Here is a 26,677-nt window from a genome sequence, read left to right on the forward strand (position 1 = left end):
AGCCAGCTGTGGAATGTATATTTAAATTTGGTGGAATGGGATAAATCTGGAATTAAAACATCATCAAAAGTAAATCTCCTACTTTTACTTGATCCCACCTATCTACATTGCCATGGCGATGTGATTGTCTACTGAAATGGCTGACCAAACCTTTCAGTTCAAAGGCATAGATCGTAAACACCAGTCTGGTAATACGAGGTAAGGATGCATTGTCCTGTGATTTAGTGCATGAATTATAATACATCGGTTACATTAGTCTGAAGCCAGATAGTCCAATCTGGTCATAGCAGGAGAATCAGTGTTAAAGTTGCCTGAATTGCACCATGTATTGTATCCAGACGATGGGTTCCCTTTCTCAGAGGCCTATTGCTGGGCAGCTAAGTGAAGGTGGAGTTCAGGGTTGAAAGCCAGCAGAGGTGCCCAGATGTTGGTGAGTAGTGGACTCCAGAAGGGCCCCTATTTGTTCCCCTGCCAAGCTCTGTCCCAACTGCTTCCTGAAAAAGAACTAATAGCAATAGCATAATTTAATTATTTCCATTTCCCTCCCACACTGCAAACTGTGTCCCTCTACCCTTAAGAGTTCAGGGTCGAAATGGTTCTGTACCTTGTCTTTCTATGCGCTTGATCATCCCCCAGACCTATTAATCCACTATCTCAATGCCAGTGTCCCACAAGGTTGTGTTCTCAGTCCCATACTCTGTTCGACTTTACTGTTCGACTTTAATTCCATCTACAAGTTTAGAGATGACTCCATTGTGGTGGGAAGAATCATGAATAGGACTACATAGTGACAGGACAATAACCTCTCCCTTAACAACAGCAAAATTAAGGAGCTAGTTATTGACTGCATGAAGCATACAAGTCCCAATCAGCATCACTGGTGCAGATGTAGAACTCGTCCAGAGCGTCAGGTTCCTTGCCGTTAATATTACCAATGATCTGTCATGGACCAATGACATTAATGCGACAAGTAGGCATACTAACATATCCACTTCCTGAGGAGGCTGAGAAAATTAAGCATATCTCAAATGAGTTAGATATAACTTAGGGCTAACGGAATCATGGGATATGGGAAGAAAGCAGTAACGGGTGCTGATTTTGGATGATCAGCCATGATCATATTGAATGATGGTGCTGGCTCGAATGACTTACTCCTGCACCTATTTTCTATGTTTTCATGACTCTTTCTAACTTCTATAGATGCACCATAGAAAGCATACTGTGGGTATACAGCTTGGTTTGGGAATAGCTCTACCCAAGACCACAAGAAATTGCAGAGATTTGTAGTGGTAATGCAGTCCATCACAAGCACCAAAATTCCCATCATTGAGTCCATCTACACTTCATGCTGCCTCAGAAAAGCAGCCCACATAAACAAAGACTTGCCCCACCCCAGTCATTCTTCTTCTCCCTCCTCCCACCCGGCTGAAAATACAGAAGCTTGAAAGTGCACCAGCAGATTCAGTAACAGGTTCCCCTCACTATCACACTTCTGAATGGCCTTTCCATGAGCTAATGTCACTTATTTGTTTGGTTCACTACTAACCCATTTTTTACACAGAGAGTGGTGAATCTGTGGAATTCTCTGCCACAGAAGGTAGTTGAGGCTAGTTCATTGGCTATATTTAAGAGGGAGTTAGATGTGGCCCTTGTGGCTAAAGGGATCAGGGGGTATTGAGAGAAGGCAGGGATGGGATACTGAGTTGGATGATCAGCCATGATCATATCGAATGGCGGTGCAGGCTCGAAGAGCCGAATGGCCTACTCCTGCACCTATGTTTCTATGTTTCTATTAAGGACATTGGATTTTGCCTAAGGAACCAATGCACTACAATGCTGAGATCTAAATTCTGCACTCTGTTTCTTCCCCGTCACTCTATCTATTCTATGTGAGTTTTAACTAAATGTATCTATGTCTGGTACATCTGATCTGTTTAGATATCATGCAAAACATTACTTTTCACTGGACCTTGGTATATGTAGCAATAATACACTCAAACCTAAACCTAATTAGGTCTGGGGGAGTTCCCTCCGCCACGGGTACCATGTAATCCCATGCTACCTGCTCCATGGTCAGATGGTCGGCGACTAAACCGTCTCCCCCACCTGGTTTGCCAGGTGAGGAGGGGACTGTGGACCCCCAGCAGGGCCAAATACAAGACCTGTCAAAGGGCTGATGAGCTCCTAGCGAGCCAACGGCCATCCAGACTTCACTGTCGTACATAGCATTGTAAGGATTGCCCGTCGGAAACCAGCACCACTGCGTCGCTAATGTTTTCAACGATTTAATAATAATAAAAAATAAATAAATAATAGCTAACCTAAATAGCAGCTCTGCCTTAGCTACTAAGATCTTTGACTCTGAAATTTGCTCCCTAAATCTCTCCTTTCTTTAGGATTGTCTTTTAAACCCACCTCTTTGACCAGAACATTTGGCTTTCAGTCTTAATGCCTCCTTATGTGACATTGACCGATTTTGTTTGATAATCCCTTGTAAAAGGCCTTTGAATAATCTGCCTCTATTTAGGTCTATGATGAAAGTGCTAGATAAAGGTTCACTCTGTCCAAGGCTCACTGCGTAAGAGGTCTAGTTTTCTTGCACTTTCTTCTGATAGGTGAGCAACCATTTTTTATATTTATTTAACCGTCTAAAAGAAAATCTGTTCAAAACCATTCAGTTGCTTCCCAGTATAGGTGAATCAGAATAAAAAAAACAACCACACTGTGACACTACCACAAGGTAATACGAGTTGGGCTGAATAATGAGGAGTGTACACATACAACACTGGTCTTGTGGCAGCAGAGAATTACCTTCACTCTAATACAGGCACGAAGGAGCCAAGTGTTGGAATGAGGTGCAATCTCTCCACACTTATCTTGCACTAAACATTATCCATGTTATTCCCTTTATCGTGTATCTGTACTGCTCGATTGTACGGCTCGATGTGTATTGCTCGATTGTAATCATATATTGTCTTTCCGCTGACTAGGTAGCACGCAACAAAAGCTTTTAACGCTACCTTGGTAGACATGACAATAAATAAACTAAACTAAACTAAATAAAGTATCTTAATCAGGTTAAAAAAGGAATCAAGGTCTGCTTGAATAATTATAGATAACTGCTATACAGCATAAAGTGTTATAATCAGAGCCAGGTGCAACTTTGATTTTGTATTTATTGACACCAGGGAAAGCATGAAAGCAAAAGATCTTTTTCATCTGACTTGCAAAATGCCACCTGGTAAGCTAAGTCTTGTCCCTTGTTCCTGAATAGCGGGGGCAACTCCCACAGGATGCCTGGAGTGCAAACACGGAGGTTGATGTTCACAACTCGCCATTGAATAAAAGCTGCAGTCTTTCAGTAGGCAGGGTGTCGATATCAAATGCTGACCAGAATACTTCACACCGCAAATAGTACTGTTACCATGCACATGGCTCATTTTGTTTCTATTCAGACAAAATAACTGGCGAGGGAATTATGTAGGCAGAACTGATCACCTGTATAGAGTTGGTGAATATTATATGTATGTTTGAGAGTTATAACTGTGCAAGGTACAGAGGATTCATGCACAATAGTTTGCAGTGTTTAATCTTCAATTATTGCAAATAACATCTATCAGCCAGAAATCTATCTCTAGAAATGTACTCACTCTGTGGTGAGGAATGCACGGTACCTTATTTGAATACAATAGAAATCCAAAATCAAAAAATGTAATAATGGCCAAGAGCCTACTTTTAAGATTTAAGAACAAACATTGACCATGTTATCGGGTTTAAGAAATGAATCTCTTCCTATTCTTCAAAATGATGGCATTTACTATTTATGTCCATCTAAAAGAGCATACTGTATGAAATCTAGGTTTAAAAGGCAGCAGCTCAGACAGTGGCCCTCTCCCAACACAGCAAGGATCTATCATCCTTGGATGTTGTGTTCATCACAGCCGAGAGACCAGCCCACTGACAACGCACCATCAAAGGTTAAAGATGTACTGGTTTTATCCACACAGAGAGGAGAGGATAAAAGAAAAGTGATGGATGGTTGGCAGGAGAGATTAAACGACAAATGGCTTTTTGTGCGGAAATCTATTTCCTGAGTATATCTGTGCAAAATAATGTCCATAATACATTTAAATTAGTCACTTATTCCATTGTAAAATCCTCTGCTGGCTTTCAAATGGTGATTCTAATTTTGAAATGCCCATTGCATTAATGATACATTATTTGGGACATCAGTTGGTGGCACATAAATCAGATTTCCTATGTAATCTGATCATAGAGTACCCATGAGTGTGATTGAGCTAACTTCCACTGGGGCAACAGTAATCCCTTTCTGATGCTCCTTTAGTCTCCTATTCCTTGGCTTTCTCTTGAACTTTTGGTCAACCTCCCACCCGTCTCACCCACATTTTTCATTCTGACCCCCCCCAACATGTCCTGTCCTATCATTAAGGCATTTACTTCATAACCTCCAGTCTGCTTGAGCTGACCCATTACTAAAACTCCAAGATAGCTCATCATTTTGTTTTCACCATTGTTGAAACAGGCCTCACTGTTGGTCTATCTTGGCATTCTGCTGATTGGTTAGCACGCAAGAAAAGCTTTTCACCCATGACAATAAACTCAACTCAACTCACTAAACACAAACTGCTGAAAAGAGCTACAGAGGAGGATTTATTTCTCAAAGAGCTATATTTTGCATTAATACTTTTGTAATCTGTAAGGGGGAAGGGAAGAGAATAACGTATATCAGAATTCAATGCATATTTCACCAGATCAAATATACGTAAGTGTCCGATTAAAATGTTTTGTCACTCATAATCAGATATAAACGCAGAAAATACAGGAAATATTCAGCAGAAATGTTCTGATGATGGCCATCGATCTGAGGCTTTACCCAATTTATCTTTGCATAGATGCTGCATGACTGGCTGAGTATCTAATTAGAGGCATAAAAATATGCAGCATGGAAACAGGCTCATCAGCCCACCAAGTTTGTACCGTCCATCAATCACCTATTTACAGTAATCACATGTTTATTCTCCCCATATTCCCAACAACTCTGCCCAGATTCTCCCACTCACTCACACACAATGAACAGTTTACAGCAGTTAATCCCTACCAATACACATATCTTTGGGATGCAGGAGCAAATCAGAGCACCCAGAGGAAACCATGCAGGCATAGGGAGAATGTGCAAACTCCACATAGACCACGTGCAAGGCCTAGGTTGAACTCAAATGACTTGGACAGGTTGGGTGAGTGGGTAGATGCATGGCAGATGCAGTTTAATGGGGATATATGTGAGGTTATCCACTTTGGTAGCAAAAACAGGAAGGCAGATTATTATCTAAATGGTGTCAAGTAGAGAAAAGGGGAAGTATAATGGGATCTGGGGGTCCTTGTTCATCAGTCAATGAAAGTAAGCCTGCAGGTGCAGCAGGCAGTGAAGAAAGCAAATGGCATGTTGGCCTTCATAACAAGAGAAGTTGAGCATAGGAGCAAAGTCCTTCTGTAGTTGTACAGAGCCCTAGTGAGACCACAACTGGAGTTGTGTGCAGTTTTGGTCCCCTAATTTGAGGAAGCACATTCTTGCTATTGAAGGAGTGCAGCGTAGGTTTACAAGGTTAATTCTCGGGATGGCGAGACTGTCATATGCTGAGAGAATGGAGTAGCTGGGCTTGCATACTTTGGAATTTAGAAGGATGAGAGGGAATCTTATTGAAACATATAAGATTGTTAAGGGTTTGGACACGCTAGAGGCAGGAAACATGTTCCTGATGTTGGGAGCCCAGAACCAGGGCCCACAGTTTAAGAATAAGGGGTAAGCCATTTAGAATGGAGATGAGGAGACACTTTTTCACACACAATGTTGTGAGTGTGTGGAATTCTCTGCCTCAGAGACCAGTGAAGGCTGGTTCATTGGATACTTTCAAGAGAGAGCTAGATGGGACTCTTAAAGATAGCAGTGTGAGAGGATATGAGGAGAAGGCAGGAACGGGGTACTGATTGGTGTTGATCAGCCATGATTATATTGAATGGTGGTGCTGGCTCGAAGGGCCGAATGGCCTACTCCTGCACCCATTGTCTGTTGTCTATTGCTGGAGCATTCGATGTATTTTGCCTTTTTACAACATACATTTCTGACTTCAGAAAATGTCAGTGCAGAAGAAACCATTGGGACAGTGCATTGGAATGGTGTGATCGTAACTCCCCTCCCTTACTTTTCTCTCATTGCTTATGGGAATGATCTGTCCTGTGCACAATACTTCAATATTCATAGATAATATCAAGCACAGCTCACACCCGGTGCTTGCTGTTCCCCACTCTTTGTCACCACACACTGGCACGCAGCTGTTCATAAATATATGTTTCAACACCTATTATTTTATGTTCAAACACATCTTATTTCTGGTGCTGGTTTTCTCCACTTTCCTCATGTCCTGTCCTCAAAATGAGATTTTTTTGCCAGGTTGCAATTCCTGGGGAATATCCAAATGCTCATTTATTTATGAGCCTTGCAGTTTCTTCAAGGCTTACTACGGCAGGGGCTGCATATCCACACCTGATATTTTCTTGACTCTTAATTCCACACACATATGCATCCACCAGAGCTCGCTAAATTGTGATTGGGAACAGAATTCGTTTGGTGTTTTGTTCAGAAATGCATTGGTGTGAATGCTGATGGCAACATCCAAACCTCTATCCCAGTTGAGAAGCTGGGCCAGGGAAGAATAAATGAGAAATGCACCTGATGCAGAGAATTTAATGGAAAACCATGGAAAATCAGTATTGCCTTTTGAATTATTTTTTATTATATGTAGTAAGTAAGTAAGTAAGTAAGTAAGTAAGTAAGTAAGTAAGTAAGTAAGTAAGTAAGTAAGTAAGTAAGTAAGTAAGTAAGTATTCACATACAAGTAATTTGCCTTGGTGCTCCTCCCACAAGTAACAACATGACATACAGTGACAGTTACGAATGACTCAGAAAACACTATAAACATTAATAATAATAAAAAAACATTAATGATAAAACACCATTGATCAAGCACATGAACCAACAAAATACCAGATCAAAAGACATTCCCCTAATTTGAGAAGGACATTCTTGCTCTTGAGGGAGTGCAGCGTAGGTTTACAAGTTTAATTCCCAGAATGGCGGGACTGTCATATGCTGAGAGAATGGAGCGGCTGGGCTTGTATACTCTGGAGTTTAGCTGGATGAGAGGATATCTTCTTGAAACATATAAGATTATTAAGGGTTTGGACACGCTAGAGGCAGGAAACATGTTCCCGATGCTGGGGGAGTCCAGAACCAGGGGCCACAGTTTCAGAATAAGTGGTAAGCCATTTTGAACAGAGACGATGAAACACTTTTTCTCAGAGAGTTGTGAGTCTGTGGAATTCTCTGCCTTTTCTCTGGATACTCTCAAGAGAGCTACATAGGGCTCTTAAAGATAGTGGATTCGGGGGATATGGGGAGTAGGCAGGAACGGGGTACTGATTGGGGATGGTCAACCATGATCACATTAAATGGCAGTGCTGGTTCGAAGGGCCGAATGGCCTACAACTGCACCTATTGTCTAAATCACTGCAGAGGTGCTTCCTCATGTTGGATGGTGGCTCTGTCCTTTCAGGGAAGCAAGAATGAGTATAGAAAGAAAGAAGAAGACTGTTCTGAGACATGATTTCAGGATGAGCCAGTGGGTTCAATGCCAGAGGCAACAGATGGGTATGAAAAATAGATTAAGGATACCCAATTGCTTTGCTGCCAATAAAGCACTTATGAGGTGTAATCACCATTGTAACATGAGAAATGTCATAGTTTGCACGAAGGAAGCTCACTGTAAAGAAGTGTCATCAACACACGGTGTCTTTACTTCACTTTATTCATACTGTAACATACATTACTGCACTAGCTGTACGTGGCCTGTCACGGGAACTAGAGAGAGATCAGTGGGTGGGGAGGTTGTAATTATACTTGTGATATGGGGAGTGGTTAGTAGTGGTGAGGTCACTATGTTAAAGGTACATGCACATATCATTTACATCCTTCCCCTTAGAAACCAAAGGCAACAAGGTAGTGACAGGGCGACCACGTCATATGCGCTGAGAGCAGTTACGCAAAGTCGCCATAACGGACAGGCGGCTTGACAACGCGTCCCGACCGGGTTCGCATCTCGCCATCTCCCCTCCCTGCAGGAAGAAAAGGAGCAGGTGCAGGTGCAGGTGACCGAACCGGAACGGGGGACCCGGGAGGGGATGGAGAAGATGGAGAAGAAGGGGGGGACACGGGCGCAGCAGCGGGCAGACGGTTAGGCGAGGGAGGATGAGACGGGGGAGAAGTCGGCTGATAAAGCTGAGAAGGCAGGGACCGGGGCATGCGAGGAGCGGCGGGAGGGGTGGAAGACTGCAGCGGCGGAGCAAAAGGGTCCGCGGGCGGAGGTGGTGGCTCGTTGACAAGCCGCAGGTGCTGTCGTGACCGGCGGTAAACGGTGCCATCATGGTCGACCAGATAGGACCGAGGCGAACCTGCGGAGCCGACGATGGTGGCGAGCCTGGAGTGACCGGATGGGGACTGCATTCGGCCAACTTGACCGGGGAAGAGACGCGGGAGAGGACGGCAGGACTTATCGTGGGAGCGCTTCTGGATTTCGTGCTTAAGGGCAATGCGCTCCTGGACAGCAGCGGGCTCGAGGACGGAGGGCACGAGGGAGCGCTGGGCCACCGGGATCGGGGGCCTCATGGTGCGAGACATGAGTCGCTGCGCAGGGGAGCCCATGGCAGGGTCACGGGAGATGTTGCGAAGGTTAAGGAGGGCAAGGTAAAAGTCAGAGCGAGACAAACGACAATGTTCCAGCAAGTCTTTGGCACTGCGGACTGCGCGCTCTGCCAGGCCGTTGCTCTGTGCGTACTCCGGGCTACTGGTGTAGTGGGGAAAATTCCAGCTGACCGCGAAATCCCGAAACTCGGCGCTCGTGAACTGGCTGCCATTGTCCGACTGCAGACTGGCCGGGGAGCCGAAGGTAGCGAAGTGGCGGCGCAGCTTCCCGATAACGACCGAAGAGGTGAGGGAGTGCAGCTGGTCAACCTCGAACCAGCTGGAGTAAGAGTCGACAAGGACAATAATTGGAGTTACCCTGAGCAGGCACATGAAAAGACATAGAAAATAATGTTGAAGCAATTAGTCTACAACAATGTATGGTGCGGTATTGTACTTTTTTTTGTCACATGTACTGAGGTACAATTAAAATTATTTTGTTGTATACAACTCACTTAGATAAATCTTAGAAAAGCATCTCAGATGCAGTACAAGTATACAAAATATATCTATTATTGGACCTTGAAATGAAAAGTGGTAATAAGATTGTAAGAATTGTTTTCCTTTTTTTTACTTTTCCCAGCTATGCAATCGATCGCCATACTGATTTGGACAGATATTTCAACATAAACTCAGCAAATGGATCAATTATTACATTAAAACCACTTGACCGGGAAGAAACATCATGGCACAATATCACAGTAATCGCAACTGAGACAAGTAAGTGCATATCTCACTTATCAACAGTAGTGTTGCACACAAGGTTTAGTCATTTTGTATAATCTGTGAATGAGATGGACCTTCGGGTCTCATGACGAAATACATCTTTGGGATGATTTGGTCTCCAATCGACTGACCTAGAAGAATGATTATGGAGGAACTGCAGATGCTGGTTTACATCGAAGATAGACGCAAAATGCAAAAGTAACTCATGGGTTCAGGCAGCATCTCTGGAGAAAAGGTATAGGTGATGTTTCGGGTCGAGGCCCTTCTTCAGACTGAGAGTCAGGGGAGAGGGACACCAAAGATATGAAAATGTACTAAGAACAAATGTATCTCAGTCTGAGAAAGGGTCTCGACCCGAAACATAACCTATTCCTTTTCTCCCAAGATGCTGTCTGACCAGCTGAGTTACTGCAGCATTTTGTGTCTATCTTCTTTGACCTAGAAGGATCGCCTCGGGTCTATGGTATGCAAGTTGGGAAGTAGAACTGGTCTGAATAGACTTTATTCAATCAGCAAATATCAGCCATCCGTGCTCTATTTTTCAATAATTACATATTAGAATGAGTTGGTTAAATCTTCCCTTGCATATATTGTTCAATTGAACCGAGGAAGGATTGTATTTATTCTGACTTGTTTGCAGTTACAGAAAACTTGAGACAAAGTAGTCGTGTACCAGTTCAAATCAGGATTTTGGATGTCAATGACAATGCTCCAGAATTTCCCATGGTTTACGAAACATTTGTCTGTGAAAACGCAAAGGCTGGCCAGGTGAGCTATTTTAATTACTTACGTTTTATTCAATGTGCACAATTGGACAACCTGTGAAGAAGAACTCAATAAAATAGCCACAGGAGCAGACCACGGCTCCTCAACCCTGCCCCACCTTTCAAATCATCATAGCTGATCTGTCCCAGGCCTTAACTCCTCTTCAGTGTTGTGTTTATCATCGCCTGCAATTCCTTGAGGAAAGTGAAATTGAAAATAACTTGCAAGTACAAAGTGCAGTCTACAAAATTAAAGCTGCTCTTTGCAAAAAAATTTACAGAGCCAAAAAAGTCATACAGCACAGAAATAGGCCCTTTGGCCCAACTCGTTCATACCGACCAAAATGCCCCATCTAAGCTAACCAAGGTATCAGATAATATTCTGACACTAAGTCACAAAAGGAGTTAATTGGACAGATGACTAAAGGTTTGGACAAAGAGGTACATTTTAAAGTGCATATTTGCAAAAGAAATACAGGTAAGGAAACAATTTTCATACCGGTAAGGAAACAATACTCAACAACGTACCTCGGTGACTGTCAATCACCACCCCCACCGGACACTTATTGTTATTTATTCAAATCATTTGCTATGTCGCTCTTCCAGAGAGATGCTAAATGCATTTTGTTGTCTCTGTACTGTACACTGACAATGACAATTAAAATTGAATCTGAATCTGAATCTGAATCTGAATTTTGGCCACGAATCTTGAAGTTAATAAATCTGCAGGAATACACTATGCTCTGTCATTCAGTCAGATCATGACTAATTTGATCCCTTGTCCATTTTTTCGGCAGGTCACTGAGTTGACCTGATATTCATCATGACTACGTTTCCATCAATCTCTGTGTCGAATGTACCCATTGACTGACCAGCCAAAGATTTTCAACCGTCAGCATATAAACATTTCTCCTCACCTTGTTCTAATTTCTGCAGCCTCCGGAAAGAGCATATCCACATCCAACCTCTCACTCGCTTTCATAATTTGTAATTCATTAGGGGTGCGTTGGAACTGTCAAATCTCGAGTTACATCAGCATGGATGAATGTTTCCATAGCAGACAAGCTAAGGCAGCGATAAAGAAATGGACATCACACATGTCCAGTCATTCCCATCAAACTGCCTGGTCTTCATAAGTTCTAGGAGCAGAATAAGGCCATTTGGCCCATCAAGTCATTCAATCATGGGTGATATATCTTTCCCTATCAACCCCATTCTCCTGCCTTCTCCCCATATCCCCTAACACCCTTACTAATCAAGAATCTGTCAATCTCCGCCTTAAAATTATCCATTGACTTGACCTTATCAGCCGTCTGTGCCAATGAATTCCGCAAATTCACCAAATAGCCCTCTGACCCAGCCACTTCCTGTGATATTCAACAGCAGCTATCCTATCGCACCTTTCAGTCCAACTATATTGAATCCTTTTTAATTGCCATGCTGATGTGGCATCGTTCTTCCTGAAGATGCAGCTGTGTCTCATTCAGACAGCTCGCTTGCTCCTTTAACGATTTAAAAAAAAAACTATAATCTATTAAGATTTGAGTATGAAGAGTGAAATAATAATGTATTTTATCACTGCAGCTGGTCAAGATGAATGGATGTCCACAGAAACAATGTATTTCTCTTGTCTTAAATGGTTGAAATTCTGTACATTATTATATATGTCAGCGTAAAGTTCAGCATAAGACAATGCATGGGGGTATAAAGAACTGCAGTTGCTGGAATCTTCAACAAAACACAAAGCGCTGGAGGAACTCAGCAGATCAGGCAGCATCTGTGGGGGAAGTGAAAAGCAACGTTTTGAGTCTGGACCCTTCTTCAGACTGATTCTTTAATGGTGTCATTTTAGAACAACTCAGATGGTAGTAATTCAACATTTCTTCAAGCTTCCTGTTCTAGAATCTTTACAAACACCATTATTAAGTTTTAAAATTCATTCTGTACATCTTGACCACTGAATTGGCCAATGGTGTGTATTGAGGATCATGATCTGATCTTAAGTAGGTGGTGTTGAGCCACCTCTTGCTTGGGCCTTTTGGGGATCCCCACAGTGCATTACGTACAGAGTTGCAGATGTATTGGTCCATTAAAGATGAAGAATGACAATGTGTACAATGCACAATGGTGCATCACGTGGAGATGTTATGCCATTTGTTTCCCATATCTATCTGGGACACCAGAGTCCGCTAATAAATTGCAGCCTTTCCATGAGCTATGAGAATACTTCAATGGGATCTTGGATTTTTACACCACTTTATCATCCGATAAGGTTGACCTAAAATCCCTGAAAGCTAGCATAATGTCAACAAATACCTGAATGTAAAATCCCACTTTGCTGGAGTGTTTGGTGAATTAATGTTCGCCATGTTAACATTCTCAAAAGTGGAGAAACTCAATAGTTAAAGGGAAAACTCAATAGGTTTTGGAATAGTATCGAGGGATTTTCTATCCGCCTGAGATACTGAACCACACAGACAGGCTCCTTGTAAAAAGTATCATCTAAAAGACAGTTACCTGACAATGTAACAATGCTACATGAAGTGTTAGCCAAGGCCTTGAGTTCATCTTCTATTATTTACTGGTATTTCAGGGTGTTCATTCAATAATGGTATCTATTTATAACTGAGGCTATGGGTTTATGATAGCTCAACAATTCTCATTTTTATTACAGGGGATTATAGGATTGTTGTTGATGTTCTAAGGATCTTACATTCTGTGATTTCATCCACTCTATGTGAAAAGCGCAGTTCAGCAGCTCTGCGCCTGATGTCACCTTAAGCTGGACCTGACCTTGGATCATTCAGAATAGGCCAAGATCCAGTGTAGTGCCTTAAGAACAAAGGCTAAAAATTAATCCTTTGTTGCGTGAATTAAATTTACAATGAGCTAGCATAAGGCACGTCGTGCCCAGCATCTGAAATTTGGCTCCTTTGATGGCACATGACAGAAGATAGATTTTTACTTCAGATTTTATTAATAAGCCTATAAAAATTTTGGAATGAACCAAAGATGAATATTTTTAATATGCCATGATAATACTTGAGCTTTGTTAATTATTTATAAAAGCGCACTCAAAAATTAATTTTCTTCTCTTCCGCTGATTTTGAATCTCGCCAGTGTTCGCCAGTGCTGTATCCCAGGACAAGTAGTCATACTTCAACCGCACAATTCTAATCATTGGGCAGGAACAAGTGCCCAGGCCAATGAATTAGACTTCAGAGTTTAAAATCACCACAATGATCTACTCATCTTTTCTGCCCATTTAAAATATCTTTGGGTGTAGCCATTGCTAATAATCACTATCTTGGGACTTATTATGTTATGGCCTACAATTTGGAACAGTTACCAAATGCAGTGAACGTCTGTTAATTCATCATGTTTGGGACTTTGGTGGTGTCAGAGTAGTAGACTCTCAGATATCATCAATGCACCAAAAAACTTCAAAACCATTTTTTCAAAGATGCTCTAAATTAGAATAATACATTTTCCAATGGCCCTGTTAAATTTAATGTGAATGCAGGGAAAACAAGCATTGGAAACGGGACCAAATCAGATTCTTTGTGAGTGGAAGGGAGCATGGGAACTGTGTGGTGAGCCTAGGACTTGGTGCAAAAGGAGAACCATAGCATTGGTGGGTGGGGTATCTGTATGGGACCCAGCCCCCAGTGAGTGGAGTAGGACATGGGCACGGTGGCATTAGTGAGCAGATTGGTAATGTGGGACCCTGGCCCCAGTGAGTGGAGCAGAGGGTGGGCATGGTGGCATTGGTGAGGGGGGGGGGAAGGGGGGGTAGTGTGGGACCCAGACCCCAGTTTGTGCAGCGGAGCGTGGGCATGGTGGTGGCAGTGAGCAGGTGGGGACTGTGGGAACCCTGGCCCCAGTGAGTGAGCAGAGGGTGGGCATGGTGGCACTGGTGAGTGGGGGTTGGGGGTAGTGTGAGACTCAGACCCCAGTTTGTCCAGCAGAGTGTGGGCATGGTGGTGGCAGTGAGCAGGTGGGGACTGTGGGAACCATGCCCCAGTTTGTGCAGCAGAGCGTGGGCATGGTGGTGGCAGTGAGCAGGTGGGGACTGTGGGAACCATGCCCCAGTGAGTGGAGCAGAGTGTGGGCATGGTGGCAGGCAGTGGAGCAGGTGGGGGGTGACTGGAACCATGCCCCAGTGAGTGGAGCAGAGGGTGGGCATGGTGGTGGCAGTGAGCAGGTGGGGACTGTGGGAACCATGCCCCAGTGAGTGGAGCAGAGTGTGGGCATGGTGGCACTGGTGACCCATGCCCCAGTGAGCACCATGATGCTGGTAAGCATCATCGCAGGATCTGCATTCTCTGTGAGTGGAGCAGAGTGTGGCACCATGGCGCTGGTAAGCAGGTGGGGAGTGTGGAACCCTAGCCACAGCGAGTGGATGGGGTAAGGGAATTAGGGCCCTGGTGAGCAGATGGGAACCACTTGGTTAGAATTTCTGAATGGTCCGATGGTAAATTATCATAGTTTTACTGCATTTGTGTGACTCAATTCCTATTCTGGGATTGCTTGGACATAACCATTATTGTATGTGTACACCTGCTTGAATGCTTCTGATATTGATTTTTTTGTTAAATTAATTTTACACATAGCTGATACAAACTGTCAGTGCTGTGGACCAAGACTCGCCACGAGGTGGATCCAGGTTCCTCTTCAGTTTGACCCCAGAAGCTGCCAATAATCCTAATTTCACAGTTCAGGACAATGAAGGTATGTATTTTAACTAACAACAGTTGAAACCACAGCCAAAGTGGAGCCTTCTTAATGAGTCTTACATATCTACATTACTAAAACTCTGTTCTTGATCGGTTTTGGCTTTCTGTGCTGCGGTTTCCGAGAGTACGCCGCCACCTACGGCCATCATTTTTGGCCACATCGCTCAGATGCCGAGGATTTTTGCCGCATGTGTGCCGAGGATTTTTCCTGTCGATGAAAATTGACAGAGATATTAATGTTTTTACAACATTCCCCATTCTCTCTGCTGCCCCCGCTGGAGGGAGAGGGAGGGAATATAAAACCAGGAAGTGGTGTGCCTCAATCAGTCTCTGCAAGTGGTGTGGTGTGCCTCAATCAGAGCTTTGAATGACACTGACAAATGTCTACAGCACTGTGAGTACCCTTAATTTGGTTTGAAAATGAAAATATGGTTAGAGGTAAAAAAGCACTGCCTGCAAATGGTTGTTTGGGTTTGGGTTGAAGTAAAAAGGCACTCTCTCTTCCCCCCCCCCTCCTTCTCCTCTCCCCCCTCCCCCCTCTCCCCCCCCCTCCCCCCCCCCTGTCCCCCCCCTCTCCCCCCCCCCCCTCCCCCCCCCCCTCCCCCCCCCTCCCCCCCTCCTCCCCTCCCCCTCCCCCCCCCCTCCCCCTCCCCCTCCCCCCCCCCCCTCTCCCCCCCCCCCCCTCCCCCCCCCCCTCCCCCCCCCCCCCCTTCCCCCCCCCCCCCCCCCCCCCTCTCTCCCCCCCCTCCCTCCCCCCCCCCCCCCCCCCCTCTCTCACTCCCTCTCTCTCCCCCCCCCTCTCTACTTCTCAACTAATTATGTTCAATTTACCGTATTGCAATGTCGATTAAAAATGAATTGGGCACTTAAAATCAACAATGCACATCACCCAGACATTTTGCATATCTGTGAACTTTACTGATTAGTATTTGCAAAGGGAGGTTTTTTTTGCAACTTCAGATGTACTTGTTGAGAGATCTTGCATGGCAGATGATGCACTAAACATTATTCACGTTATTCTCTTCATCATGTATCTGTACACTGCGGATGGCTCAATTGTAATCATGTACAGTTTTTCCACCGACTGGTTAGCACGTAACAAAAGCTTTTCACTGTATCCCGGTACATCTGATAACGAACTCAAACTGAGGCAAAAATAAATGATTTGCTATGGAATTCTGTGCATTTGAATGGACTTGATGAAGATAGTAAACTCCATGTTATTCAGACCGAATCTCAGTCTTGAGTATGGTCTCGACCCGAAATGTCACCCCACCTTCCCTCCAGAGATGTTGCCTGTCCCGCTGAGTTCCTCCAGCATTTTGTGTCTATCTTCCATGCTCCTCCACCAAGATGTGGAAGCTTAGAACAGGACCAGTATTGAAATGATTACTAGTGTTGAAGCCACATTTTAAACATATACCACAGCTGCTGCTGCTGCACTTCAGTGTGCTTTATTGTTCTGCCAGTGGCAACGCTTCACACACCACTGCTCTCATTTGGGCTTTCAAACAGAAGGCCAAATGTAGATAAGAGTTAGCTGCCATCCAATATAGCAGGCTTTTTCAAAGCTTTTAACAGGCAACCATCAATCTGTAGCTTGGCTGTCAGTACCCAAGTGCAAAATACTCTGAGCTTTGACCAGCTTTCATTAAATCTCCAAGATTAAAGTCAACTGACCTGGCCATGATGGTTTCTGAACCTACTCAGCCGATGTAGAAAACAGCAAAGGATGGAAATAATTTACAGTTGCATCCAGTCCATACTGTACCTTTTATGAAATCCCAGCTGGGAGCAGCTCAGTTGAAATGTACAGCCAAACTAATTACTCAAATTCATGGAGACACTAGCCGGAGGAGCAGCCTTATCCTTGGGCTGCTAAATTGTCAACCATTGAAATGATAACATTAACACCTTCGTAGAAATAGCATGCAGCAAAGTCGAGTGTGTTTTCTCTCTGGTGAAATAAGCTTTACTTGGTGCTTTAAAAAAAAAATATTGTAAAGAGAGCAAACTGTTACAAAATCCGCATAAATTATATTAATTAATGTAGTTTAGTTATTTTTAGTTTTGAGATACAGCATGAAAACAGGCCCTTCGACCCACTGTCCACACAGACCATCGATCATCTATTCACACTAGTTCTAAGTTATCCCATTTACTCATCCACTCCCTACAGACTAGGGACAATTTACACAGGGAGAAGGTGCAAACTCCACACAGATAGCACTTGCGGCCAGGATCGAATCCGAGTCTGGCACTGTGAGGTAGTGGCTCTACCAGCTGTGCCACCATTAGGATGAGTATTTTTGAAAAGGATTTGTTTTGAAAATTATTAATTTGGCATGTTTCAGTTCTCTTAATATCCCAGCCATCGTATTTTTGAAGTGTAGTCACTGTTGTGAAGTCACAAACCTACAGCCAAATATGTACTCGGCAGGATTCTGCAAATAAGATTTATATTCATAAAGTGTGTTTGAAAATATATCCCTTTGTCATATTCATAGTAGTGTTATTGGATTCTTTGTATCTGACAGAGATGGATCCACAGTTTGATATCTCCTCTGATAGACACCACAGCCCTCCCTCAGTACGACAGTCTCTGTGTTCACGTCTCTGCAGCCAGGATTGAATCTACATTTCTGGACTCAGAGGTGAATGTTACAGAGACAGAATATAAAATCCAGCAAAAATTACAAGGAATGTGAAGAATCAAATTAATTTGTCAGTACCTGTAATAAATCATGAAGTAATATCAAAGCGTATCACCAGAGGTAAAATATCACCTTTTAGTTTCTCATTACTAAATTACTCTTACTTGATAGTTAAGTTAGTAGCGAAACAAATAGACAGAGACAAGAGAGTAGATGAGGAAAATATAAGGTTATGATAACTGTGGGAGATGCTGACTGAATACATGAACTACCAAGCTTTAAAGCCCCAAGATTCAGTTAAGAATGCATAGTCCTGTCCCCACATTAATATATAATATATGTTGGATTAGATTAGTTTTACAATGCCCATCAATCACAGATGATCTATTGCTATGAAGAACATTCTTGCCATTCCTGTCATAAAATAAATAATATCAGTGATTTTAAATTTCAATATTTAGCCTTCACGAGCAGGTTTGTGATCATGTACCTGGTAAGAAAATATAGCGAGTTTAAATATTCTAGGTAAATACAGGGTTATTTATTGCTCAGAAATGTATGAAAAAATCAGTATAATTCATATGGAAATGAGGCAGTGTTTATTCTTAATCACAGAATAATTAACTTCAGCCTTTAAGAAACTTCCAGTGGTGTCCTTTATTAATTCCCCTGACCAGCCATGCACCAGATTTCACACAAAGAGCAACAGCTGGTCTGATGTGAACTCTCACCACTGTGACTCTCAGTTCAGAGTTTCTAAAATATAAATTTGACTCGGTTGGCATATGCAAACTGTAGTTCGCAAACAGCATGTCAAAAGAGAACCTGGGAATTAAGCTGGGTACGTCAAATAGGCTGCAGTGGTACTCTGCGGGGAAGAGCCATGGCAGAGATCCATTCTGTTTTTTCTGCAAGTCTAAATTTAATATGTAGGATTGTGTTAATTACAGTGACACAATCCTAGGTTAAAGCACAATTGCACCTTGTTCAGTATTAAACACGTTCTTGTACAAATGAACTCTTCAGTCAGTCTCAAAGATGGAGTTTCCTTAATTTCATATAGTTTCAATAAAGCTCGATAAACCGGATAATCCCATTAAGAACAGAAGACCTCAACCAAGGCATTAAGATTTGGGAATTTTGCCATTTCCCCAGTCTTACAAACACCGAGGAAAACAGAATTTTAAAAGTTATGGAGTTTTTCCTGATAATTCCAATGATGGCTAAAGATGGTGATGGTGGGAAGCAACATTTTGCAGGCTGCATGCAAGAGAATATTCTCCCAAAGCATACAGGTTTGTCGTTTAATAATCTTTGGTAAGTTGTAAAATTGTCCCAAGTGTGAAGAATAGTGTTAGTGTATGGGATGATCGCTGGTCGGTGCAGGATTCGGTTGGCTAAAGGGCCTGTTTCCGCATTGTATCTCTAAAGTCTAAAGCTATAAGGTCAGAGGAAGAAAGTTTAAAGGAGATGTTTGGAGAAAGTAGTTTTTACACTGTGGTGAGTACCAGGAACATGCTGCCATGGGTGGTAGTGGAAGCAGATATGATAATGATGTTTAAAAAGCTACTAGATAGGCACATGGATATGCAGACAATGGAGGGATATGGATCATGTGCAGGTAGAGGAGATTAGTTTAACTTGGCACCATGTTCTGCACAAACATTGAGGGGCAAAGGGCCTGTTCCTGAAAAATCAAAGAAGTGCAGAAGCTGGTTTACAAAAAAGGACAAAAAGTGTTGGAGTAACTCAGCGGGTCAGGCAGCATCTCTGGAGAACATGGATAGGTGATGTTTCAGGACAGGTCTCTTCTTCAGGCCAGTCTTCTCCAGTATAAAGGGTTCCCTTCCTATGCTGTACTGTACAATGACCCCTTGAAGACCTCCATGTAACGGAGAAAATTCCAGATCTAGCTGTAGTCACAGGTGGATGTTCAACAGTTGTGGCAGATCTTGCTGGTTTACAAAAAAGGAGAAGGCAACACTGGATCTAGTATTGGGAAGGGGCAGTTAATGAAATGTGTGTGGAGGAGCCTTTTGGGATGATTAGGTTTAAGATAATTATGGATAGGAACGGAGAGGGTCCACGTGTTAAAATGTTCAACTGGGGTAAAGGCCAACATTGAGGGTGTGAGAGAAGGTCTTGTTCAAATTGACTGGAGCAGGTTATTAGATGGGAAAGGAACATCGGCCAAGTGGTATGATGTTAAAAGTGTACTGAAGAAAGCCCAGGATGTGTATGTCCCCGTTAAAGTGAAGGGCAAAGGAGGCAAATGTAAGGAAGCTTGGCTGACGAGGGTAATTGAGACGTTAGTCAAAAACAAGAAGGATGCAAGGGACAGGTATAGGCAGCTGGGAGCAAGTGCATCCCTGGAGGAGTTTCAGGAGTTAAGGAGTAAACTAAAAAAGGAAATCAGATGGGCAAAAAGGGCCAGGATATAGCTCTGGTGGGTAGCATTAAGGACAATCCCAAAATAATTTATAAATGCATAAGGGGGAAAAGGGTAACTAGAGAGAGAGAGTGGGACCTCTGAGGAATCAAAGCATTCACCTCTGTGTGGAGCCACAGGAGATGGGCAAAGTCCTAAATGACTAGTTTTCCTCTGTAATTACCAAGGAGAAAGACGGTACGATGGAGGAAATTGGAGCAGTCAGGGTTACTGTCGAGGAAGTACTGAAGGTACTGTCGTGTTTGAAGGTAAACAAATCTCCGGGGCCTGATCAGATATATCCGAGGATATTGTAGGAAACTAGAGAGGAAATTGCGGGAGCCCTGGTTGAAATTTACAAGTCGTCATTAAATACAGGATACGTGCCGGAAGATTGGAGGGTGGCAAATGTTGTACCCCTTTTCAAGAAGAGCTGCAGGGAAAATGCTAGGAACTATAGGCCGGTGAGCTTAACATCTGTATTTGGTAATTTACTGGAGTTTTCTGTGGGATAGGTTATACAGGCATTTGGATGGACAAGGGCTGATTAGGGACAGTCAGCATGGTTTTGTACGTGGGAGGCCGTGTCTCACAAATCTGATTGATTTTTTTGAAGACGTGACCAAAAAGGTTGATGAAGGCAGAGCTGTTAGATGTTGTGTACATGCATTTCAGTAAGGCGTTCGACAAGGTGCCGCATGGTAGGCAGTTCTGGAAGGATAGATTGCATGGGATCTAAGGAGGGATAGCTGAATGGATAGGAAATTGGATCCATGGAAGGAAGAAGAGGGTAATGATGGAAGGTTGCTTCTCAGACTGGATACATGTGACTAGTGGTGTGCCTCAGACTTGGGTGCTGGGCTTGTTACTGATGAAGTTTGCTGATGATACTAAAGTGGTTTTGCAGATAGTGAAGATGGTTGTGAACGATTGCAGCAGGATCTGGATTGATTGGCCAGGTGGGCGGAGGAATGGTTGATGGAATTTAATACAGAGAAGTGTGAGGTGTTGCATTTTGGGAGGTCGAACGAGGGCAGGACCTACACAGTACATAGTAGGCCTCTGGGTAGTGTTGTAGAGCAAAGGGATCTAGGAGTACGGGTGCATGGTTCCTTGAAGGTCGAGTCACAGGTACCTAAGATGATCAAAAAGGCTTTTGGCCTTCATCAGTCACAGTATTGAGTATAGAAGTTGCGAGGTCATGTTGCAGTTGTATAAGACGTTGGTGAGACCGCATTTAGAATATTGTGTTCAATTCTGGGCACCATGTTATAGGAAAGATATTGTCAAGCTTGAAAGGTTTCAGAAAGGATTTACATGGATGTTGCCAGGACTAGACGGTGTGAGCTGTAGGGAAAGGTTGAGTAGGGTGGGTCTCTTTTCTATGGAGCACAGGAGTATAGGGGGAGATCTTATAGAGGTTTACAAAATCATGAGAGGAATAGATCGGGTAGATGCACAGTCTCTTGCCCAGAGTAGGGGAATCGAGGACCAGAGGGCATATGTTCAAGGTGAAGGGGGGAAAAGATTAAATAGGAATCCGAGGGATAACTTTTTCACATAAAGGGTGGTGGGTGTATGGAACAAGCTGCCAGAGGAGGTAGTTGAGTCTGGGACTATCCCATCATTTAAGAAACAGTTAGACAGGTACATGGCTAGGACAGGTTTGGAGGCATATGGACCAAGTGCAGGCAAGTGGGACTAGTGGAGCTGAAACATTGTTGGCCGGCGTGGGCAAGTTAGGCCGAAGGGCCTGTTTCGACACTGTATCACTCTATTACTTGCACGCTATTACCATCTGCAATGCAAAACCAGATAGCATATGTGACAACAACATATAATTTCTGGATGAGACTTGTGTGCATGCCTCAACACGAGCAACCACAGCCACCAACAACCCTGTAATCTCTGTCTCTGAGGCCAACGTCAAAGCATCCTTCAAGAAAGTGAATCTATGAAAAATGTCCGGCCCAGGTGGCATACCTGGTCAGCTGCTGAAGATCTGTGGGGACCAACTAGCTGGAGAGTATTCCAGGACATATTCACCCTCTCGCTTCTGCGGTACGAGCTTCCCACCTGCTTCTGAAGGGCAACCTTCTTCCCAGTACCCAAGAAGAGCATGGTGACCTGCTTTAATGACAGTAATGAAGTGTTTTGAGAGGTTGCTTATGGCACATATCAACTCCTGCCTGGCTAGGTTGCCTGTACTGAGAAGTATATCACCCTTACGACTTTGCAGAGAGAAAATGGTTCACTTCACCAGATAACAGGCCCTCAGATCCTCTGATTCGATCTTTTAGTCTGTTTCCTCTCTTTCGAAAGGAGGATAAGAGAGCATTGTTGTGATTCTTGCAGTTCACACTCTGGGGTCAAGGAAAGATCGTTCACATCGTGGTACTGTTTCCACCAATCTTTCCACCACCACCACCACAAGATGCACAAGAGAGACACCATTGTATGCAGATGCCGAGATGTGTGTTCAGCTCTGGCTGAACAACTTCTAATATTATATGTGGGCTCGATAAGAAGAAGTTCACAACTCTTATAATATCTATTCTGTTTATTCTAATAACAAAGATTATCTTGCTCACTGAATCATCAAATTTATTGTGTTCTGCACATTGTAAAACTGTTATCCTTAGCTCAGGCCATTTATCTTACAACAAATGGATGGAAGGTTGGAAGATGGAATACTCTGGAGTCGCACGAGCTTCATTGGCTCGTCTCCAGCTGGTTCAAAATGCTGCCGCTCGCCTCTTAACCGGAACTCGAAAGAGGGAGCACATTACCCCAATTTTGGCCTCCCTTCACTGGCTCCCAGTGCACTTTCGAGTACATTTTAAAATTCTTTTATTTGTTTTTAAATCGTTGAATGGGCTCGCCCCGCCTTACCTCTCTGAGCTGCTCCACCCATACGCTCCTGCCCGGTGCCTCAGGTCAGCTGATCAGCTGCTCCTTGAGGTACCAAGGTCTAAGCGGAAGCTCAGAGGGGATAGAGCCTTTTCTGTTGCTGCTCCGGCACTCTGGAACACCTTGCCATTGCACATCAGACAGGCCCCCTCACTGTCCATCTTCAAATCCACCCTAAAAACTCATTTTTATTCTCTGGCTTTCGACACTGGCTGAGACATTGCTCCTGTTTTTAGTGCTTTTAATGTCTTTTAATTTTTACTGTTTTATAGTCCTTTGTTTTACGGTTTTTAATGGTTTGTAATAACTTCTTGTCCATGAGTTCTCATGTACAGCACTTTGTGGCAACTGCAGTTGTTTAAAGTGCTTTATAAATAAAGTTATTATTATTATTATTATAATATAAGATGGCAATCCTAAAATCCCTTGTGCACAAAAAAAAACATGCCAAAAAATAAACATAAGTTTTATGGTGAAAGGTTGTTAATCATTTTTTTGTTACAGTGTTTGTTTTGCCGTTGTGAACGGAATGGGAGAAGGACAGAAATGATCGCTGCTTGATTCTTTCCTATTCAATATTACTTTCAGATAATACAGCTGGAATTCTCACCAGGAGGGGAGGATTTAGCCGTCAAGAAATGAACACCTACCTTCTGCCAGTTTTCATTTCTGACAAGGAACATCCTATTCAGAGCAGCACCAATACTCTTCTGATTAGAGTGTGTGCCTGTGATAGTGATGGCACCATGCGGTCCTGCAATACTGAAGCTATAATCCTTCCTCCTGGGCTCAGCACAGGAGCCCTCATCGCCATTCTGTTGTGCATCATTATTCTGCTCGGTGAGTTATTTTTTAATCAGTCACACTTCCATTTCAGTTTTTTGTCTGCTCCTGCCTGTCATTCTGAGCTAGAAAGGGTACATTTGCACAAAAATGCTGGAGAACACCACTTAATGCTTGAATGACAATGTTGAATGACAAAAGGCAGTCGGCTTAGCGGAATTTATTTGAGCACCTGAGTCTGTCGGATGCTGCAAAAGATGTCAGGAAGAGATTAAAGAAAATCTGACATGTGAGAAACCACTTTTTTCCCATTCGCCATGACGTGTGGTTAAAATGAAAAATATAAAGCGATGGCAAGATCTGGTTGCTGCTTATACAAATTAGATTGTAAATGTGGTTACGAGGTATAGAATCATGGAAACAGGCCCTTCGGCCCAACTTGCCTATGCCAACCAAGGTGTCCCATCTACAGTAGTCCCACCTGCCTGCATTTGATCCCTATCCCTGTAAACCTTTCCTATCCATATACCTGTCCAAGTGTCTTTTAAATGTTGTTTTAGCACATGACTCAACTACCTCCTCTAGCAGCTCATTCCATACTCTGTGTGAAAATTATTGTAACCATGAAGGTGAAAATAAAGAATGTAGGAGTCTCCCTAAAATGCTGCTTTCTCAACAGGACAAGTAGGCACATGGTGCTTTTGCTTTTGCTTTAGCATTTTTCCCTCATGAGAAATTCCTTCCTGATGTATATAATCTGGCACTCTTGGGTTTATTCATGTGGAGTCTTAATGGAATCATCCTCCACTGCCTCCATAACCACTGTATCATATTGAAATGAGTAGGTTTACGCGGGTTTTTGGTGCATTATTTTGAAAGTTCACACCATCTCTAGCTTAGCTAGTAGTTTTTGAGCCTTTCAACATTTGTTGCAGCCTACAGAATAGGCATGCGATTTGTGCTGGACTCTATAATATAATATAACCATATACCAATTACAGCACGGAAACAGGCCATCTCGGCCCTTCAAGTCCGTGCTGAACTCGTATATAATCCATTTATTTATTCCCCCCCTAGTCCCATCTACCTGCACTCAGACCATAACCCTCCATAACTCTTTGGTTAAGAACTATTTCTAATAATAGACACTGCGGATTGACAAACTATATGTTTCTTAACAATTCATCTTGGTTTGAGATCCCGCCCATTTCTGTAGTGCCATTTGCAAATGGATTTAGAGTAGAATTTAGCGGCGCAGTCACAGGTGGAAAGGGGCTGATAACGCTGTTATGTGGGGATTGATTTTGAGAATTAACATGGGGGATGTTTTGTCACCTATCATTACTAATTGCAGACTGGATCAGGGATTCAAGGATCTAGTTGGAGATGGGTTTAGTTTAGTTCGGTTTAGGGATACAACGCAGAAACGAGGTCTTTGGCCCACGGAATCCGCGCCGACCAGTGATCCCCACACACAAACAATATTCCTACACTAGGGACAATTTACCACTTTACCAAGTCAATTAACCTACAAGCCTGTACATTTTTGGAACCGGAGAGCCCAGAGAAAAGCTTCGCAGGTCACAGTTGGAACGTACAAACTCCATACAGACAGCACCCAGAGTCAGAATCAAACCCGGGTCTCTGGCGCTGTAAGGCAGCAACTTTATCACTGTGCTACCCTGGTTGGGATTATGGCATTGAAGGCAGAGCTATTGTCAATAAGTAGGAGTCTTGACACAAGTGCCCTGACAACTAGGTCATACTCCTATTTATTCCATTGATTTTCCAGGGATGACTGTGGGCCCTACTTTCATTTGCCCTGGGGCATCACAATGGGTCTACCAGGACACCACCATGCACAAGGTCATTTGTGGCCAGCACTGATTAATCCTGGTCTAGACCACCAATCCCCCCCCCCCCATCCTTCTCTTTCAGCCAGAAGAAACAAAATGTCACCAATCTTTTTTCTCCAGAGTTGCTGCCTGACCCACTGAGTCACTATCTTTACAATTTGCATTGTAAGTTTCAACACTGGCCTGTTATGTGGCACCTCGTCATTTCGCTTTGCAAATCTAAAAACACTACCTCTCCACGTTCTCCTTTGTCAACTCACCCCGCCACATCCTCAAAGAAATTGAACACATTTGTCAAACATGATTTACATAAAACTACATTGACTTGGTTTAATTGCAGTCAGTTTTCTTGCAACTTATTGATTTTTTTGTTTCTTGTGAGTTGAGTTTAGTTTATTGTCACGTACTTAAACTATTAACTACTTTCTCTTTGGCTAATGACTCTAATAGCTATTAAACTAACAAACCTATAGATAATGGCTCTTTTGTTTCATTTTTTAAACACGGGTGACACATTGGTTCTTTACCAATTATCTGGTGCCTTCCTGATGTTTAGTGAGTTATGAAATTTTTCGAACAATGGGTCTGCTATTTGTTCCATTTAGTTGTGTCCTATCAAGTGCCAGTATGCCCTGCAACATTCAATGGATCATATGCTCAAGAGTTATATTTCATTTGATTTAGCAGATAAATGAGAGGCTTGACGTTTTCAACAACACATAGGGGTGCTGAAAGATATTGTTTCTGCTGTGTGGGGTAATGAGGATCAGAGAACAAGGTGAAAAAAAGAGCCAGGGCTTGTAGAAGTTGTAAAGAGCTGAATCTTACATGGGTTGAAGCATGCGCATCTTTATTGTTCAGGTCATTATCATCTGAGCAGTACATCACGCGTTCTCACTACTGCAGCTACTAGCAGGCAATGGGCGAGTTCTTACACTATGAATGTAATAATTAGGTATCCTTCCCCACTAGAGTAGACAAGACACTGGACAAAGTCTACACCAA

At 43.2% G+C, this 26,677-nt stretch overlaps 1 protein-coding gene across 1 annotated transcript in view; it reads left to right on the forward strand.

Annotated features, from left to right (window-relative positions):
* LOC129710992 (cadherin-6-like) overlaps nucleotides 1-26,677 on the forward strand; it is a 205,733-nt gene that overhangs the window by 165,803 nt on the left and 13,253 nt on the right. Inside the window, exons 9-12 of the mRNA XM_055658329.1 lie at nucleotides 9,399-9,535; nucleotides 10,182-10,309; nucleotides 14,919-15,036; nucleotides 23,622-23,873. Coding sequence (XP_055514304.1) covers nucleotides 9,399-9,535; nucleotides 10,182-10,309; nucleotides 14,919-15,036; nucleotides 23,622-23,873 — 635 coding nt within the window. The remainder of the gene's footprint in view (nucleotides 1-9,398; nucleotides 9,536-10,181; nucleotides 10,310-14,918; nucleotides 15,037-23,621; nucleotides 23,874-26,677) is intronic.

Source organism: Leucoraja erinacea, chromosome 2 (assembly GCF_028641065.1).
Source record: "Leucoraja erinacea ecotype New England chromosome 2, Leri_hhj_1, whole genome shotgun sequence".
In the NCBI taxonomy this organism is placed as follows: Eukaryota; Metazoa; Chordata; class Chondrichthyes; order Rajiformes; family Rajidae; genus Leucoraja; species Leucoraja erinaceus.